Raw genomic sequence first — 18589 nt, forward strand, 5'->3', positions numbered from 1 at the left:
TCAACATCCGGGACTAACAAGGCTCGGTTTTGATGCCATTTGGTTATTTGTTTTTTTTATACCATAACGAACGTAACACAAACTTAGCGTCTTAACGCCCCCGAGACCGGCAACGCTTGAGTTTTACCATCATCCATATTTTACTGACATGCCTTGGCGCAACACGCCGGGTAAAATCCTAGTTAATTAGTAAAGGTGGAAAGTATTAGAGAATATCGTAGAAGAAATATTATTAGAGTTTTAGTATTATAGTGTTACCATAATTAAGAGATTGTATTTGATTATGTTTCCTTGTATTTATCTCATTGTAACCCTATATATAGTTGATCAATAATACATTACACCTTTACAGGGTTTTCATTATTCTACAAAAAGGTCAAAAGAGGGCCAAACTTTTGGAAACCAACATGATCATGCATACATCCTTCTTAAAAATGATTGCATTCACACCCTAAAGTCACGCCACTCCATGACTTAACTGAAAGTGATCTTGTCTCGATTCTCATGTGTAATCCCCAGTTTACTTTACTCATTCTTCACACGGTGGCTGATCCAGGATTTTTTTCCGGGTGGTGCACTACTTTTAGACGTTTCTATTTCATGGAGTCGGTATAAAAAAATCCGGGTCGGTTTAAGGTTCGGGTCGGTTCGATGGTTCGAGAAAGTTCATTACATAATAAAAATACGATAAAATAATAAAAGAGACACCGTCATTAGAAATTAAAAACTAACAAATTAAAATCAACAATCTAACAAACTAAAACTAAATTTAACAAATAACTTAACAATCAAGAGCAATTAACATTTTACAAGAAGTCAAGAACAATTAACATTTAACAATGGATTGTGAATGTAAACTTACCTTCAAAGTGGGAGGATTAGAGGATTCGAGTAAGAGTAGGCAGTGGCAAGAGGACGGGGACGGCTGAGTGGCTGACAGAGTGAGGTTGCCGACGTTCCACGACGGTCGGAGTGACGAGGACGAGTGGCTGCCGGCAGTCAGGGGCTGAAGAGGGTCAGGGGCTGGGGACAAATAAACAACTTAAAGATCAATTAATTTTCAAATGACTTAGTTTTGGTATTCAAAAAGCTTTAAATTTCAATATATATATATATATATATATTACGAATACGCAATTCATAACAAGAAAGAACAGACTAGTTTCTATGTCATCAATCTAGTTTGATAAGTCAGATCTAGAAGCTTCAAGTTCACGACTTGTAATTTACCTATAACAAATTCCTTAAACTATTAATGAAAAAAAAGTGAATTACCAGATGAGTTATTGTTGGCTGAGAAAACAAAAGGCTTAGGCTTATTGTTATCCTGAATTCGGTCTTTGAATCCCTGGAAGTCAGCTTCGAAGTCATCTGATGGTGGTGGCTTTGAGAAGTAATAGTTTGATAAATTGGAATCATGGAGAAGATCTGCGGTGGTTAAACGACGAGACTGGGGAGGCGCTGTGTGGTGTTTTTGTGGACTGGTCACTGGTTGTGTTTATTATAAAACCCTAAGTAAAAAAAATGTTTCAAAAACCAGAATTGAACATGTGACCTCCGGGTTACAAAACCAATAGGTTTCCAGCTAGACAAAGGCTTCAAATGTTTGTAAGGTAGTTCCTTTCTAATTTATAAGGTGGTTCCTTTATTATTTTCTATATATAAATACACTATTATTTCAAAACTCGGGTGGTTCCTCGAAACCACCCGTTTTCACTGTAGATCCGCCCCTGTCTCCACTTATGCTTTCACTTTCTAGTTTCTACTTTTAATGCATTAAATAAAAATAGTTTAGTTACGTGAACTGTCATAACTCATAAGTATCAGGTTTGATCTTACTTTGAGAAGTAACAAATCTAGGATTTCTAGTTTCAATTTTGGCGACACTTATGTTACAAAATCCAGCACTAATGTAATGTATGTTTATTTTTTACAGACAAATGTAGGAAGTGGTTCACTTTTAGTTAAGATAATAATAAAAATATAATAACGATATTCCCGTTAATCGTGGTAAATTCACTTAGTACAATAACGTTTACAAAAGTACATAAAAAGAATATAAAATACAAATTTATATACCAAAATGATTCAATTCATATCTTACTAGGAGTGTTTCCATAAGCTTTCTTCTAGCATCCATGTCACGAGTCTTCATCACTTGAGTCTTCAACAAATATTTCTTCAAAACAACAATTCGTTTATTGAAATTGGGTAACGGTTATGGTTGAGGATCGTGTTAGACACGGGACCCTTAAAACATATTTCGTGTCTACTCTCAAGCGCGTCTGTTTCCCAGGGTACAACAACCGGAACAGTACGTTTACTGCCGGAGATGGCCACGAACCCGAGGAAGTCACCGGCTATATTGGTGCTTATCAAGATGTAGGAAAATTTATTGAAGTTGTTTGACATAAATATAGAGAGTGCCCCTCTCTAAATTTTGTCATGAGTGTGTGTAAGTGACTCCAAAATATTTTTAAGTGTCATTACAACATGAACCAATAAGTTCATTATATACTTACACAAAATACCCGAACCCGAACCGGACCCGATTTGTACCCGGTAATACCCGAAAACCCGATTTGTACACGGTAATACCCGAACCCGGAACCGAGGTTTTCTAATACCCGAAACCGGGTATTTCAAATACCCGATGTATACCCGAAAAATACCTTAAAAATACTTGAATAATACCCCTAAAAAGTGAAATCCAATCTATATAAAAAAAATACCGGAAAAATACCCGAAAAACCCGTAAATAGAGTTTTTTCAATACCCGATAATAGGGTATTCAAATACCCGGTTTTAGAATACCCGATTCTATACCCTACCCGAACCCGATGCATAGGGTATGATTTTTAGAGACAATACCCGACCCGAACCCTACCCGACTATTACCCGTACCCGATCATACCCGAACCCGGTTCTATACCCGAACCCGGGTATTTAGAAAACCCGATTTGTGCACCTCTACTCTTAAGTAGCTGTAATTTGAGCTAAAAGTTCAATTCAACTCAATTCAATAAAAACTGATATTTAATAATAGTTTTAATACTAAAGTCTAAAATGATATGGTCATATTAAGGGTAGACTTATGAACCATTTTTGTGCTTACTCAAATAGAATTGACATTACAACTAATAGAATTGACATTACAATTGCAACTTAACTTAAACAAGTCAAACAAGCAATCGGACGAGCATATAGCACAATTCAACGACTCCTTTTCCGGCTTTTTTTGTTATAGCTATTTATTTATCATTTATCATAATAATAAATTAATAATAATAATAATAATAATCAACAACAACAACAATATTTTGTGCAGTTAAAACGCTTCACTGTTAGCATTTTGTGCCATGTGACATCCCCGTCATCAATTGAGAGTTTTGCAAAAAGTTGCGTAGTGGCAAAACGCCACAACTCTTCTACAACAATTACATATATTCCCCTCTCTTCCCCTCCCCACGCATAATTTTATCAGAATGTGTGCCATAATAGCGTTTTGTGGGAAACGCCTCCCCAAAACGCATAGGAGGGCGGTGTTCCCCGGCGTTTTCAACCCCCAAAACGCCACAACTTGGCCAACTACGGATGGTCTAACTATATAATATTTCATTTATGCAACCCTGCACGCACGTGTTTCTAAGCTAATACAAGACAGTAGAAAATTAATATACGAGCTGAAACTGAACGCATAAAAACAACATAAGCACTTGTAAAGAGTCGTGATTAATTCATACACATATATACATCACACCTCATAAAAAAATGCTCTTGAATTCAGACTTGAAAACAACATTACCTTACACAACAGCTTCATTCACATGCAAGCTTTGTCCCAAAACTAGTAAGACAAACCGCAAACGCGTGAAAAGCAGACAACGGCTGCCTATAATCCATGGTGAACACGTCATCACCGACTTTCCCAAACTGAAGCAAGACTGTCTCACCGTCACCTTCTTCACCGGGCTGGCTTTGATCCAATGTAGCTACCAACTGAAAGTTCTTAACCGATGCAACCGTGACCCGGCCATGAAAATTCAAGCACCAGCATTGCAAGTGTTCATGCCATCTTGGAGCTTTGTTTCTCAAAAGGGTTTGACTTTGACCAGATGCAACCGACTTTGACCTGGTCAACACACGCCCATCTTCAGGTTTGTTGGGTTCGGGTGGGGATGGTGTGCATTTTAGTGAACATATCATTCTTCTTGGACCCCTTGATTTTAAGAGGTTAAACTTGTATGATACTTCACCGATTTCAAAGTTGCCAGCGGGAACTTGCGGGCTTATTTGTTTGCTCGTGAACCGCCGCCCCGATCTGCTGCTTGACGGTTTTGCGCCGTTGTGTGGTGGTTGTGTGTCGTATATTGTGAATTTTGTGCCAAGGAAATCTGAGCTGTGTATTTATATTATGCAAATAAATTAGAATCGTAACAAAGAGATGCAGGTCGCAGGAAGGGGTGGTGCCTGTAAACGAATCGAAAGTTCAGTTAACCGTTTGGTGGGAAGTTCGTTCATGTTCATTTATTTAACAAACAAACAAGCATGGACAAAATTTTAATTTCATTTAGTTAAAACAAATAGAACATGAACATGTCTTGTTCGTTCATTTAAATTCGTTTACATTCATTTGTTTCCATTCATTTATGTTCAGTTGTTTATGTTTGTTAAAATTTGTTCATAACTGCATATAAGTTCGTTAATATGTTCATTCAAATTTTTTACGCCCTTTAAAATATTTAGTCTAGCTTTAAAAACTTTTCAGGCCCAACACATTTTTCACATTTACTTTTAACTAGCTCAGTCATGTTCGTTCATCTATGTTTACTTATGCTCACTCGATTACATTCGTGAACCGTTCGTTTATATTGTTAAAGGACGAACATAAACGAGCACATTCATATTTTTAATGTACGGACAATAAAACAAGAAAATCCCATTTGTTCAATTGTTCGTGTTCGATCGTTTGTTCCCTTAAAGTTAACGAATACACACATACTCTGTCCGTATTCGTTCGGTTCATTTGCATGCCACGGAGGGGCATCCATCTTTGCACCATAAGAGATAGAATTATTTACCATTTCATATTTACAGAAAACTGAAAAGTAGTGATTACACCGAAAATGACTAACCGCAATTTACCAACATAGGCGTTGCTTCCTTGAGCTGAATCATCAGGATCGAGTGATATTATGTACTCCGTGTGAGCACCGTTTCTATATCTCCGTGCTGCCAACAAAAACTTACCCTTGTTTGTAAATGCTGCAAAAAATAGAATTCAAGTTAATAAGAGAGTTACTATAATAGCACTATTCAACAGCATTATTAGAACAGAAACAAGAAAGTATAATCGAAAATAGAAGCTCAAATACCCAACTTTAAAAGTTAAAACTTTCATAATATCATATTTAACCTCTCAAAGCTATCATATTTACCCATGGTAAATAAAAAAATCAATTACTTTTAACAACTTGTTTTACCGAATAAACAAAGAGAACCTTACGCATTAAGATGATTCTTGGTAACTTGTTTTCCCACTTGTTTATTAACAGAAACAGACAGTTATATGTAAATAATTTTATATTATTTACTACCCGAACTGTGGAAATATATTAAATGGAACTTTGAGCTTTTAGAACTTATAAGTAACATGCATACTTACATGGGCTAGCAGCAAGATAAAGGTAAAACACTGAATTCTTCTTGTTTCTTTTAATTAAACACTGAATTGGAGAATCACGAGGACCAGGCTGCAAAGACATTAAAGTTATTCATTCATTAAAAAAATCTTCAAAAATGACACTCAAAAACCTATTGATCTGGAAACCTAACAAGCTACGAGTTTGCTATAAAAAAAACAATAGTCACAACACACAAACTTTAATAAACGCGAGTTTGACATCATGTTCTGAAAGTAATTATGTGAAATAGAATAATCAGAATAATCAACTGTAACAAAATGAGATGCAAGTCATAGTATCTGGATGTACTTACGCTGTTTGAAGTTTTAAAAACCATATAATCAGATGATTTCATAATTCAAAATAACCAGATTTACATAAACATTCCATTCCAAAAAGGGAAACCATATAAGCTTATTATCTGCATCATTTTTATTACAGCTAGAAGTGAGCAAATAAACCGGTTAACCGGACCGAAAATCAAACCAAAACCGAACCGGTTTGAAACCAATTATGTAGAAACCAGTTTGAAACCGATTGAAACCGTAGGTCGGAACCGGTTAACCAAACCGAAACCGATCAAAACCTGAACCAAAACCGATGGTAACATGGTAAGAAACCGGTTTCAACGTGAACCGAAACCGATCATAAACCTGTAATTTACAGCTACTATATATATATTCAATGCTGTTTAAAGTTTGACTTTTTGGAATTTGACTTCCATTAGTTTTCAGTTGTGTGTATGAAAAGCAATACCTTACATAACCACTAACCTTTTAACTAATTAACAAATCCAAATCATTCTCAAACTAAAATCAGAACAAATCACACTCCAATTAACCAATAACTCACAAACCTAACCTAACCGTACCTGCTTAAGACACGAAGGAAACGTAATCTTCCCGGCGTGAAGTGGAGGCTTAACAACCTCTCGACTAACCTCTCTCCACCGTTTACACACACATCCACTCACCACCACGTTCCGCCGCAACGGCCACCTGTCATCACTCGCTTCAACTCGCTTAATAATCTCACCTAACAGCTCCGGCAACATATTCGCCCAATATCCTCCTCCGTCATTTTCGCCGCTGTCAGGTTCGAAGCCACCGGCAATGTCGATGTCCGGCGAGTTTGAAACGGTTCGTGATTCGTTGACCGAATTGGACCGGCTGGTGGTTCGACGGGATAAGAACGACCTTCGTAACGACATCGTTTAGAGAGAGAAAGAAAGAAAGAGAGAGAAGAAATGAAGGGGTTGTGGTGTGGTGAAGCATGTGCTTACGTGTCCGTCTGCAGATGGAGTTTGACGGACGGGTGGATTTGATTTGAGTGACTTTATTTTTTACTTACTAATTATATCGTCACGTTACATTACAACGTGTCCAACAAAGAAAGAATGGTGTCAGGGTGTGGGTTGTTACGTATCTTTAAAAGTACTTCTATTTATTTATTTATTTATTATTTTTTTTAGAAAGATGAATTTCTTAATCTGTTATTGAAAGTGAGTTTTGAACCTACAACCTCCCTAAACTCTTAGTGTATTAGAAGTTTTGCCTCTATCATTGGATCACAACACCAATGGCAAAAAAAACTCGACCAAGCGTATTGTTGTACCCGTTGAAAAAAAAACTCGACCAAGCGTTGATTAATTTGTAATTACGTCGCTCATTTCACTGATTAATTTTAAGGTAATTGGCCAATTAATTAGTCAATGATCAAACCCGGTCAAAATCAAGATTAATCGGACTTAATCAGTTTTTTCTGATGAGGTTCTAGCCAAAATCGACGGTTTCCAGCGATATTCCAGTCAAAATCAGTGATTTCTAGCGAGATTCCAGTCAATTTCTGGCCAAAATGTGTTTGTGTATGTATAAAACTGAAAATTACACATATAAGAATGTGTGCTTATATAAAACTGAAAATTATACATTAAAGTCTGATCCGATTATTCGATAGTAGTTACTCCACCGCCTGACTAGCGACTAGAAATATTTACAATACTTGTGGTATGAATAAATTAAGTTATGGTTTGTTTTTGAGAATGAGTGGTTGATAAAATTAAATAAATAAATGATGATTATTGTGTGATTATTTTTAGTTGTGTGTCTCAAAAGAACCAGTCTCTTGTGTTTTATTTTATTTTTTATTATTAAATTTTGGAGTATTACGTGTTAAATATGTTTGATCATGATTTTTTTAAGTCTTCATTGCTCTTGGTTTGATGTTGTGGGTTTCCACCAGCCTTATTGGCTTTCTTTGTTGCATGAAATGTGATGACAACTTGTCTAAAAGTAATTGAATTGTGAGGGTTTGTAAAAACATGTGTCACCATATAGCCATAACTCATAGACTACTTATACTACAGAAATAGACTTAGGTGGTTGGGTAATTGTTTGGATTGTATCATCATAAGTCCAAACTCCAAACATTAGATGGAATTCTAGTTGTAATGGACTTGGTGGATATTCATAAAGCATAATGGATATTCAAAAAGCATAATGATATCTTCACCAACTTATAGTGTGGTATGGCTCATTTTGTAAGTTAACGAAAACATCATGACAAAATTAGATGGACCATAGTTAAAAGAATTTAAAGAAATAATATGTTTGGTTTAACATTGGTTGTTGTTTCTAGTATTTTTTTTTTAGAAATGACTTCAAGATTTATTTCTGAAAAAAGTCGAAATGATTGTTTAAACAATGGTAATTTGAAAAGGCATGTGCATATATGATGAGGTTTACTGTGAGAAGTATGATAGTAGAGATAGACAAGTGGTGTCTAGTTTTGTTGATGAAAATGTTCAAGTCTTTGATAATTAAACATGAACTAAACGAATAACTCTCGTTTATATTTATTAGGAAATATAACTCAAAAATCTGATTACAGTTCTCAAACCCTAACTCGATTTGACTCTTGATAAACTCTAACTCGGTTACACCATGTTCACTCTCTATCATGTTTAACCATAACTCGGTTTATATAGGCTAACCTAACTTGTTTGCGATACATTACCAAATATAATAAAACCCTAATTGCAACCCATAAACTCATTACATATTAATGAATGCCACGGGTCCAACAGGTCTAACCCGATCATCTACACGTGACGGGCCTATTAAATTGCAAATTACGTTCAGCAAATGTAAGCATTGTTGGGATCTCATGTTGGGTTGTGAAATGCGAAAATCATCAAAATAGTCATCAACAATTGAAGTTGTGATGATTTTTGGGGTTTCTTGGATGGGATTTAAATTATAAGGCACCGGAAGAGTATACAAACTATACACGGGCCGATCTTGATCAAATCAAGACCTCCCATTAGAAGTCTAGTTAAAAGATATAGAAAACATAGTTCAACCCATACGGTGTTTGAAGTGTTTACCTTAAATTGGTTAATCATAGTGATGAGTTAATTGCATGTGATACACAACGTAGCGACTATCGGGTGCTAATATTCACTCGTGAAACACTCCAAACTTAGCCCGTACCCGGTTTGTTTCAGTCTTGGTTCAGTCTTGCAAACTTGGTCAACCCTTGATCTAAATCGACACGTAACATGGCGATATAGTAGTACTGAATTGCAGGGACCAATGTCAATGGTTGGCCTGTGGTGGGGGATCAATCGCATGCAAATGGAGAGTGAGATAACACCCGAGAGGATTCAGGTTATTTCAGTTTCAGATGCATTGAAAATCGAATATTATAACTTTATATCTGATAATCACATGTACGCTCGTTATATTAAAAGAAACCCTAATCTCTCTGGCTCAAAAAGGCTAAAGTTTGGTTATAATATCCTTTAGTTGAAATTGAAAATAATTAGTTTTTTGATAAGTTTTTTTTCTTAAAATAAAAAAAAATGTATTATTTTTAAAGAAATAATAAACAAACCAAGAATAAAGTAAAATGGAAAGGAAAAAGTAGTTTTAATTAAAAACTAATTGAAGTTTATAGGTTGTTAGAGGTGAAATCATTATGTAAATATGACCCACCACCAAGAGTAATTGAGTAAAGCAAGCGTAAATCTTGTTCTGTTTTCTTTGTAACTTGAAAGAGTAACAGTAGCAGCCATGGAGAAAAAAGACGGCCCCAAGAAGAACATCGCCATCATTCATCCTGATCTCGGAATCGGTATAATAATAATAATAATATTATTAATAATACTATTCTAAATATCAATCTTTCTTTCGATCCATTTGTTATTTGCAATTTCCATACCAATCGCTCAATTCCTTTTGCATAATAAATTTAGGTTTTTTTTGGTGATTATCAATCTATATATATGATCTATGTCATTTATCCATAATATTTTATTAATAATATTATCAGGAGGAGCTGAGAGGCTAATAGTTGATGCAGCAGTAGAACTTGCATCTCATGGTCATAATGTTCACATTTTCACATCTCACCACGACACAAACCGTTGTTTCGAGGAGACACTTGCAGGTTAATAAATTTGTTTTTATCATATTTATAGTCCTTTAATAACTTACATTTGTGTGTTTAATTTGAATGTGCAGGTTCATTTGCAGTTACAGTATACGGATCTTTCCTTCCCAGACACGTATTTTATCGCTTTCACGCAGTATGCGCGTATATACGTTGCATATTCGTTGCTCTTTGTGTGTTGTTTAATTATCCGTCTTTTGATGTTGTACTTGCTGATCAAGTCTCGGTTGTTATTCCAATTTTAAAGCTTAAAAAATCTTCTAAGGTATTTAGAATATTAAGAAAGTGGTGTTACATTATAAGTGTTATATTTAGGGTTTATTAATTGAATTTTTGTTTTTCTAATTTAGGTTATATTCTATTGTCATTTCCCTGATTTGTTACTTGCAAAACACACAACACTTCTTAGAAGAATTTACCGGGTGCCCATAAACTATTTGGAACAAATAACAACTGGGATGGCGGATTTAATACTTGTTAACAGCAAATTTACTGCATCTACTTTTGCTGCAACGTTTAAGTGTCTTGATTCTCGAGGGATTAAACCGGCTGTGTTGTACCCTGCAGTCAATGTTGACCAGTTCAGTCAACCGAATGGTTATACGTAAGCATACACACACTCTCTTTTATTCTCTTGGTATCCTTTTAGTTTGAGGTTGACCAAAAGTTTGATTTTTGTTTTTGCAGGTTGAATTTTCTTTCAATCAACCGTTTTGAAAGGAAAAAGAATATTGACTTAGCAATATCAGCATTCGCGATGCTTGACTCTCGTGACGTGACACTGACTATTGCAGGTAAGTTTACTTGAATCTTTAAGCCAGTTAATAATTTGCAATTGTAATATCCATAAATATAATAGTTTCACCTTGCAAAATATATGCTGTAGTGTATTTGTTCCAATTTTCTTTAACATATGGGTAAAAAATTAACATCGGTGACTATATCTTTCTGCTGCTATTTATTTTAATTATAGTCTATTCTTATGTATACACTTGAGTTAAATACATAACTAGTTCCTCAAAGGGTAAAAAAAATAAAAATACCCTCATGTTCAGTGCATATGACTAGACTTAACAGTAACAGGATAAATAAACGTATGTTGGTGGAAAGGACATCAACTGTGACAAAATGTAAACATAAAGAATAATTGCTGTTATCTTCTCAGGTTAAGGACTAAAAACGTAATTTACTCGTTTTTTATTTAGGTGGATTTGATCAGCGATTGAGGGAAAATGTTGATTATTTGGAGCAATTAAAATTATTAGCAGATATTAAAGGCGTGTCTAAACAAGTTAAATTCATCACATCTTGTTTGACTGCTGAAAGAAACATGCTTTTGTCCGAGTGTCTATGTGTTATATATACACCAAAGGTACCTTACAAACATCTATATTTTCAAATATATGTATGCAACTAAGGATTGGTGTCACACATAATTATCAGGATGAACATTTTGGGATAGTTCCACTAGAGGCAATGGCGGCCCATAAGCCTGTGATAGCATGCAATAGTGGTGGCCCGGTGGAGACCGTGAAAGATGGAGAGACGGGGTTTTTGTGTGAGCCAACCCCACAAAGCTTCTCAGTGGCTATGGCCAAGTTGTTGAAGGACCCCTCGATGGCGGAAGAATTGGGCTCAAAAGCCCGAGCCCATGTTGCCACATCGTTTTCTACCAAAACTTTTGGTAACCAATTGAATCAATATGTTATGGAGGTAGCGGGACAAGATAGACGATTGAAAGCAGAATGACGAAAGATGATGCTGTTAGGTTGTGGATTGATTATACAGTTGACTGTTGAGTTTGGTTGTGACATAACATTAGTAGCGTTTTGATCCATCTAATCTGTAACTTTTTTATACATTTAAGTAATTATCAGAAACTGAATTACAGCATTTAGTTTTGCAAGTGCAATTTTTTGTTGTGTGTAACTTGCTATTTGCGATACTTTTGGTGGTTTTGTCAACTTTTTATGTGACTTTTAGCTTCTTGATACAGATTAGCGATAAACTATGTGTATATTAGAACCAAGTTGGCCTAACACCTGAACCCATGCATGCGGGAGCCTTACTCGCCAATAACTAACATCATAAAAAATACAACAGTTGCACCCATTTTGATATTTTTTGTCAAACGAATATGGCAACCCCATTATGATCACATTTGGAGGACAAGTATCACCCATTTTGTACGAACAATAAGATCCAAACACCACTGCTCTAGAAATCCAAGAACTAGTAATCTAAACATTATTTTGAATAATGATTATCAGGATTACTTATACAACAGTGAAAACTAGTCTGATATTGTGAGATAGTTGTTTCTTTTGAACTATAGAAAAATCCAATCTAATAAATAAAATGACACTACAATACACATTCCTCTAAATATATAAATAACTTAACATCAAATACCTTGGCGACCTTCATCCTCAAGGGCCAATGTCAACATTTCTGTGCAGAACTGGTCATCCGGATTAATCCATAGCGCCTGCTCATACAAAACCAGTTAGTTACAATTGCAAACTCTAAACTAACAATATGATTACACGTGTTCTTACTAATTAAGTTGGATCAAATTACCTTGTGATAGTATGTGATCGCATCGGTATAATTATCCTGTTAAAAAATTAAAACCATATTGCATTTCAGTTATCAAAATTGATCATAACTTAGCACAGCTCAGGCTGCCTTGGGGGGACCCACACACTTTTGTGTTCTTTTTTTATAATATGGAAAACTATGTGTTGCATCACATAACAATATTCTATAATAATAATAATAATAATCTCACCTTCTTTAAATAAAGAGACTTAGAAGGTTTTATATATCACATTCATTATTCATGTTATTAAATTATATCATATTTACTCGACCGACCTTCATGATAAAATATATATACCCTTAGCATATTAATAAATATCATACATCCAAATGATCAATTTAAAAATATTTAAAGTATTATATTTTTTAAATTAAGGAAGGGTACAATGTAGAAAAGCAATGTTACCTGCAGGTGATACGTGTAAGCTAAACCAGCATATGTGCTTAAGCTTCTTGTTGAAAGTGCAAGGGCTTTTTCATAATATATAATTGCTTCACTGTACCTCCTGATACAGAGTTATACAAAATTGAAACAATAGTAAGTGTTAAAACAGTCAAAAACCATCGAATCCTGAGTTTAGAAAAGAATAAAAGAGTAGACATACTTCAACTTTCTTAACGCATGAGCAAGATTAACCACTGTTGATTCCCACATCTCACTTAATGGTGATGGTATGTGAACCAAAGTCTTTTCAAACCACCATACTGCTTTACTATACCTAAAAATATGTCACATTTATTTGATCAAAATTTCCATACCAGACTTACCAGTATTAGATATTAAGACAAGAAAATAAAAAAACAACACGCACTCTTTCATGTTATAAGCAACAACTCCAAGTTCATTGTATACAAGTGGATCCAAAGGGCATACGGCCTTCGCCTGCATGAAAAACTGTAACAGATACAACGCGAAAAATGAAATTAGGCTCAAAATATCAAGGTAAAACCGTTGAAGAGAACAAAATAGCCATTAAGCACCTGATCAGCGAGTTTGAAGCTGTGGGTCCGCATGTACTCCATCCCAATATATAGAGTAGGTAAGTGACACCTGTCTCAAAAAAACATCAAGATAAAAGCATTAGCATAAAGTACATAATATCACACAATCTAAAATTTAGGGTATCACATTAAAGCTTTCTTCAAGACGAGAAATCGTTTAAAACCTAAGAAAGTTCCCTGTGTCACATGGTTTTAAAGTTAACAAAAACACAATCAAATATATTAAAAAAGAAAGTAGCATTACCCAGGAAATAAACGAGCAGCGGTACGATAAGCTGACATAGCTTGATCACCTTCTTCTTTGGCTGCGTAAGCATTGCCGAACCCTATCCAACCCGGAGCAAATGTTCCATCTAAACTAGTTGCTTTGCTGTCAAATAAAAAGATACTGGTGTCAGTAACTCTATAACGCATAACAAATAATATGACAGTTGTATAATGTATATTACCTGAAATAACGACGTGACTCGTCGTACTTCTTGATACAATAGTAATAGCAACCAACAGCAAACCATGATATCGCCCTTAAAGAAAGCATAGAATAAATTAACAGCATTTAAGACAAAAAAGCAAAAAAATAACTTTTATATAAATATTTTCTTACTTTTGAGGATAGTCCTTGACTAAGTTGCAAGCCATAAGATAAAGCTCATTTGAGTGTCCAAGTTCCATAGCTGCTGCTATGTGAACTATGGTACTTTTAAGATGGAATGGATCCTTCTCGAGCAATCTGAATATTAAAAAACAGTTTTATTAAAATATCAAGTAAAATCAATTAGATATTTTATGTCAGATGGTGATTGACTTACAGTGAAGTCAGTTCAAAGCATTTCTGATATTCACCACATTGATGGTAGTATTCAGCTTTGCAAGCCAAAAGATCAGTGTTGTTTTTTAGCGTACAAATCATAGACTCGTTTGATGGTTTTGAGCTGATATCTTCATTCTCAAGTTTGTTAAATTTCTCTTCTACAACACTTGCTTTTTCGTACTGGGCAGAAATTAAAACAGGTGAGTGAAATCACAAAAAAAGACGTCACTAGAATATGACACAAGTGTTCTGATATATGTTTACCTTTTTTATTAAACATGAATAGAATGAAGAAAGCCAGCTATCTTCCTGTGCAAACTGCAGAGATGAAAGAAGACTTTTCTCTGAAATTGAATAACAAATCAAACAATGTGATTCTCAATATATTAATCCAACATGGTGATCTATGTGATATAAACAATATAATGAATGTACAGACACAACAATATCTTTTAAACTTTGAGTGAAGATGAGCTACCTTCTTCACATGTTAGCATGTGATTCTCAATAAGACATTCTAAGGCCTGATATAAAAGAGGGTGCACGAAAAATTAAACTATCAGTGATGATGAAGAATTATAATCATAAAACACAAAAGATGAGGAAGAACAGGTGCAAACAATTACACATGGTTGCAACTGCACATGATTGTTTGTACCTCATAGCATAAAGGGTCAGCTCTAATTGCAGCTGTATACCTAAGAAATCATAAGTAGAGTATTATATTCTAGATGAGACTGTTACAATCCAAAACAATAAAGGGCACCATAGAGACAGAAGACGTTGATACATCCTTGGTTATAAAATGCACGCAACAGGAGCGCATAATGCGCGATGCACCGATGAGATCGCATCAGATGTAGTGATGTGATTCCCTGATGTGGGGATGATGCGCTCTAAACTGCACAATGTGCAATCGCAAAATGCTAAAATGCTGTATGATGCGCGCATTTCCGAGTTAAAGTGAGTTCCTGTATGGATTACGTGTATCTTATGCATAGACTACTTGTACACATAGAGTTAAAAAAATTATTTTGGATATATATAAAACTTCTTTGGTGGTACCACAGCTTTCTTTTGAACTTACTTATTTTAATCTCTTATTTTTTATTGCTTAAAAGTTAACAAACTAACATATTATCTATAAATAAATTTTAAGTAGCACGCATCGGCTTTTTGGATCAAAATGCAACAGAGAGTAACGTGAATTTAAAAAACCAATGATACGTCAAAATTTTGACTTTCAGCATTTTGGAAGTTTATGTATGATTGTGGTGCAAAAAGTAGTTATCTCAGATATTATGTAGGGTTAGAAATATAAGAATATCTTATAATCATAAAAGACGTTAAAGTGGAACTAATAAAGAAAAGTGAGCACATGAACTTCTCTACATTTTATTCTCATGAAGTGAATTATTGAACTATAACTAAATCCATGTCAAAACAGAATTGTGATATTTAGTACTAAACATGCATCCACATTGCTTATTTTTTAAAACTAACCACTTTCGAGCCTGAGAACGATTCTCTAGAGCTTCATATGCCTTGCCTCTAAGAAAACATATCGCTGATGATATCTGTAATAAATAAAGGAAAGGCATGTATAAGATATGTAAACTTTAGAGTTGGTTTTGTTGATCAAAAGGGTATAAAAAAGATATACGACCATTTTGTGCTAAAAAGGAAATACAATTAAATAAATCAAACTATCACCATAAATATAATATTATAGCAAGAACACTCGCTAATCAATTGTGTCCCCTTCCCACTCTCCTCTCTCATACGGTCATGCCAATATGTAATATGTATGCTTCATTATCTATTAACAATAAATGGCTTCCCAAACCATTAAAAAAATACAGCAAGATATGAAACCAAAAATAGAATAAACTGCAAAAGGGTAACTCACATTAATTTCACGATCTTCCGTATCTTTATTCAAGTACATGACATCAGAAAACTTAGCATCCCTAAAATTCCCATGTTCATCCTCATTAGCTTCTCCAAGCATTTGCAAACACTGATCCCACTCCTTTAGTTCTTCCTAAACAGCCACATTGCAAATTACCATCAACACTCACTGAAACACTATCTAATCAAAAACATCTAAATAATTAAAGCATCTTCATCCAATTGCAACATGACAATATAATAACCAGAAACACACCACACCTTCACTTTTAATCTCCAAAAACAACAAATAAATCAAAACTTGTTATTATCTAAAAATGATTAAAAACTACTCCTAATAAAAAAATATTGAGAATTCTAGTGAAATAATGACAATACTGGCATCCAGTTTTACAACATAACAAAATAATAATAATAATAAAATAAATCACATCTTCTATTATGAGTTTGAAAAACAACAAATAAAGCAAAAAATCTAAGCAAAACAACTTGATAATATCCAAAAAAAATAGTTAGAAACTACTCATAATCAAAACATAGTATGGACTCTAGTGAAATAATTAAAATACCGGCCTTCAATTTTGCAACATTACAAGATAATAATAATTAATATTAAATAACACCTTCAATTTTGAGTTCAAAAAACAACAAATAAAGCAAAAATCTAACCAAAAATAAATCACACCTTCAATTTTGATAATATCTAAAAAATAGTTAGAAACTACTCCTAATCAAAAAAATATTACGAATTCTAGTGAAATAATTAAAATACTGGCATTCAATTTTGCAGCATATCAAGATAATAATAATAATAATAATAATAATAATAATAATTAATAATTAATAATAATAATAATAACAATAAATCACACCTTCAATTTGAGTTCCAAAAACAACAATTAAAGCAAAACAACTTGATATCACCTTAGTAATAATATTACTAACTCTACTGAAATGCACAAAACATAGCTACTAATTGATTACAAATTTCCAAATTAGGAACAAATTAGGGCACGAATACGATACTAACGAGGCATTTAGCTGCGAGATAACGAAACCGAAGGTCACGAAGAACGATCTGAGAAGCATTAAGCAGGTGGAAAGCACGGCGGTAATGGCGGCCGAGAAATAAGGCTTGTGCTTGCATGTAAATATCTGCCGGATCGGAAGTGAAGGCGGCAACCTTATCGGCGAAGAAGATAGCCGACGAGTACAAGTGCTTGCTGACGCAGTCTCTTACTACTCCTCTCAGCTTCTCGATTTCGTCTTCCATCATTTCGATTTTGAAAATTTGAATTGGAAGGTTGAGTGAGGGTTTGGGTGTGCACTGTGGAAATGAGCGGGAGGTGAAATAATTGATGGGTTTTTTTTTTTTGAGGTGGTACCTGGAGTTGGTAGGTCATTTTATGTAATTGGGCCTGTTGGGGAAAACGTAAATGTTAGCTATTGGGCTTTTGGCTCAAGCAAATACTGAGCCGTTAATAAATAACAAGTTAACAACCAATTAATCGAAAGTATTCGAATCTAGAGGTGCACAAATTGGGTTTTTCAAATACCTGGTTTCGCGTATGGAATCGGGTTCGGGTATGACAGGGTATTGGATTTGGGTATTGGCAATACCCAGGTCGGGTTCGAGTCCGGGCATTGTCTCTAAAAACCATACCCTATGCATCGGGTTCGAGTTGGGTATAGAACCGGGTATTCTAAAACCAGGTATTTGAGTACCCTATTTCCGGGTATTGAAAAAACCCTATTTCATGTTTTTTTCGGGTATAGATTGGATTTCTTAAGGGTTGCAGGGGTATTTTTCAGGCATTTTTCGGGTAATTTCGAATATAGATCGGGTATTTGAGATACCCGGTTTCGATTTTCGGGTACAAATCTGACCCGGTTCCGGGTACCGGTTTTGGTACCAAAATGCCCGAAATGCATACCATATCCGTACATGACGGGTAGGGTCGGGTATGGGTTCGGGTATTAAAAACCCAGGTATAAAAAAACCCGGTTATGGGTTTTTTTCTAGGTTCGGGTTTCTTGTTCACCTCTATTCGAAACCAGTTTTTTATGATATGTAAATAACTGTAGTGGCTTAGACAAAATATACCGGAACTAGTGAGGAAAATTTTGG

At 34.7% G+C, this 18589-nt stretch overlaps 3 protein-coding genes across 3 annotated transcripts; 1 reads left to right on the top strand and 2 right to left on the bottom strand.

Annotated features, from left to right (window-relative positions):
- Positions 1 to 3750: 3750 nt before the first annotated feature.
- LOC143609845 (tubby-like F-box protein 7) lies at positions 3751 to 7005 on the bottom strand. The gene is made up of 4 exons (XM_077084484.1): positions 6556 to 7005; positions 5666 to 5753; positions 5136 to 5265; positions 3751 to 4399 (listed from the first exon to the last, which is right to left on the bottom strand). The coding sequence occupies exons 1-4, from the start codon at positions 6892 to 6894 to the stop codon at positions 3820 to 3822; spliced, it is 1137 nt and encodes a 378-aa protein (XP_076940599.1). The 5' UTR covers positions 6895 to 7005; the 3' UTR covers positions 3751 to 3819.
- A 2683-nt stretch (positions 7006 to 9688) lies between these two features.
- On the top strand, positions 9689 to 12025 carry LOC143609840 (uncharacterized). Its single transcript, XM_077084478.1, has 7 exons — positions 9689 to 9818; positions 10017 to 10133; positions 10208 to 10401; positions 10487 to 10740; positions 10824 to 10930; positions 11342 to 11508; positions 11580 to 12025. The coding sequence occupies exons 1-7, from the start codon at positions 9758 to 9760 to the stop codon at positions 11883 to 11885; spliced, it is 1206 nt and encodes a 401-aa protein (XP_076940593.1). The 5' UTR covers positions 9689 to 9757; the 3' UTR covers positions 11886 to 12025.
- Positions 12026 to 12193: 168 nt separating this feature from the next.
- LOC143609843 (anaphase-promoting complex subunit 6-like) lies at positions 12194 to 17823 on the bottom strand. Its single transcript, XM_077084482.1, has 16 exons — positions 17492 to 17823; positions 16460 to 16594; positions 16054 to 16127; positions 15209 to 15248; positions 15029 to 15074; positions 14815 to 14894; positions 14549 to 14730; positions 14344 to 14469; positions 14189 to 14263; positions 13984 to 14109; positions 13719 to 13788; positions 13550 to 13632; positions 13343 to 13456; positions 13144 to 13243; positions 12717 to 12752; positions 12194 to 12624 (listed from the first exon to the last, which is right to left on the bottom strand). The coding sequence occupies exons 1-16, from the start codon at positions 17735 to 17737 to the stop codon at positions 12541 to 12543; spliced, it is 1617 nt and encodes a 538-aa protein (XP_076940597.1). The 5' UTR covers positions 17738 to 17823; the 3' UTR covers positions 12194 to 12540.
- Between the last annotated feature and the right edge of the window lie 766 nt (positions 17824 to 18589).

This window comes from Bidens hawaiensis, unplaced genomic scaffold (genome assembly GCF_021521415.1).
Source record: "Bidens hawaiensis isolate Kalapana, Puna unplaced genomic scaffold, B.hawaiensis_p1.1 tig00017233_1, whole genome shotgun sequence".
Classification (NCBI taxonomy): domain Eukaryota; kingdom Viridiplantae; phylum Streptophyta; class Magnoliopsida; order Asterales; family Asteraceae; genus Bidens; species Bidens hawaiensis.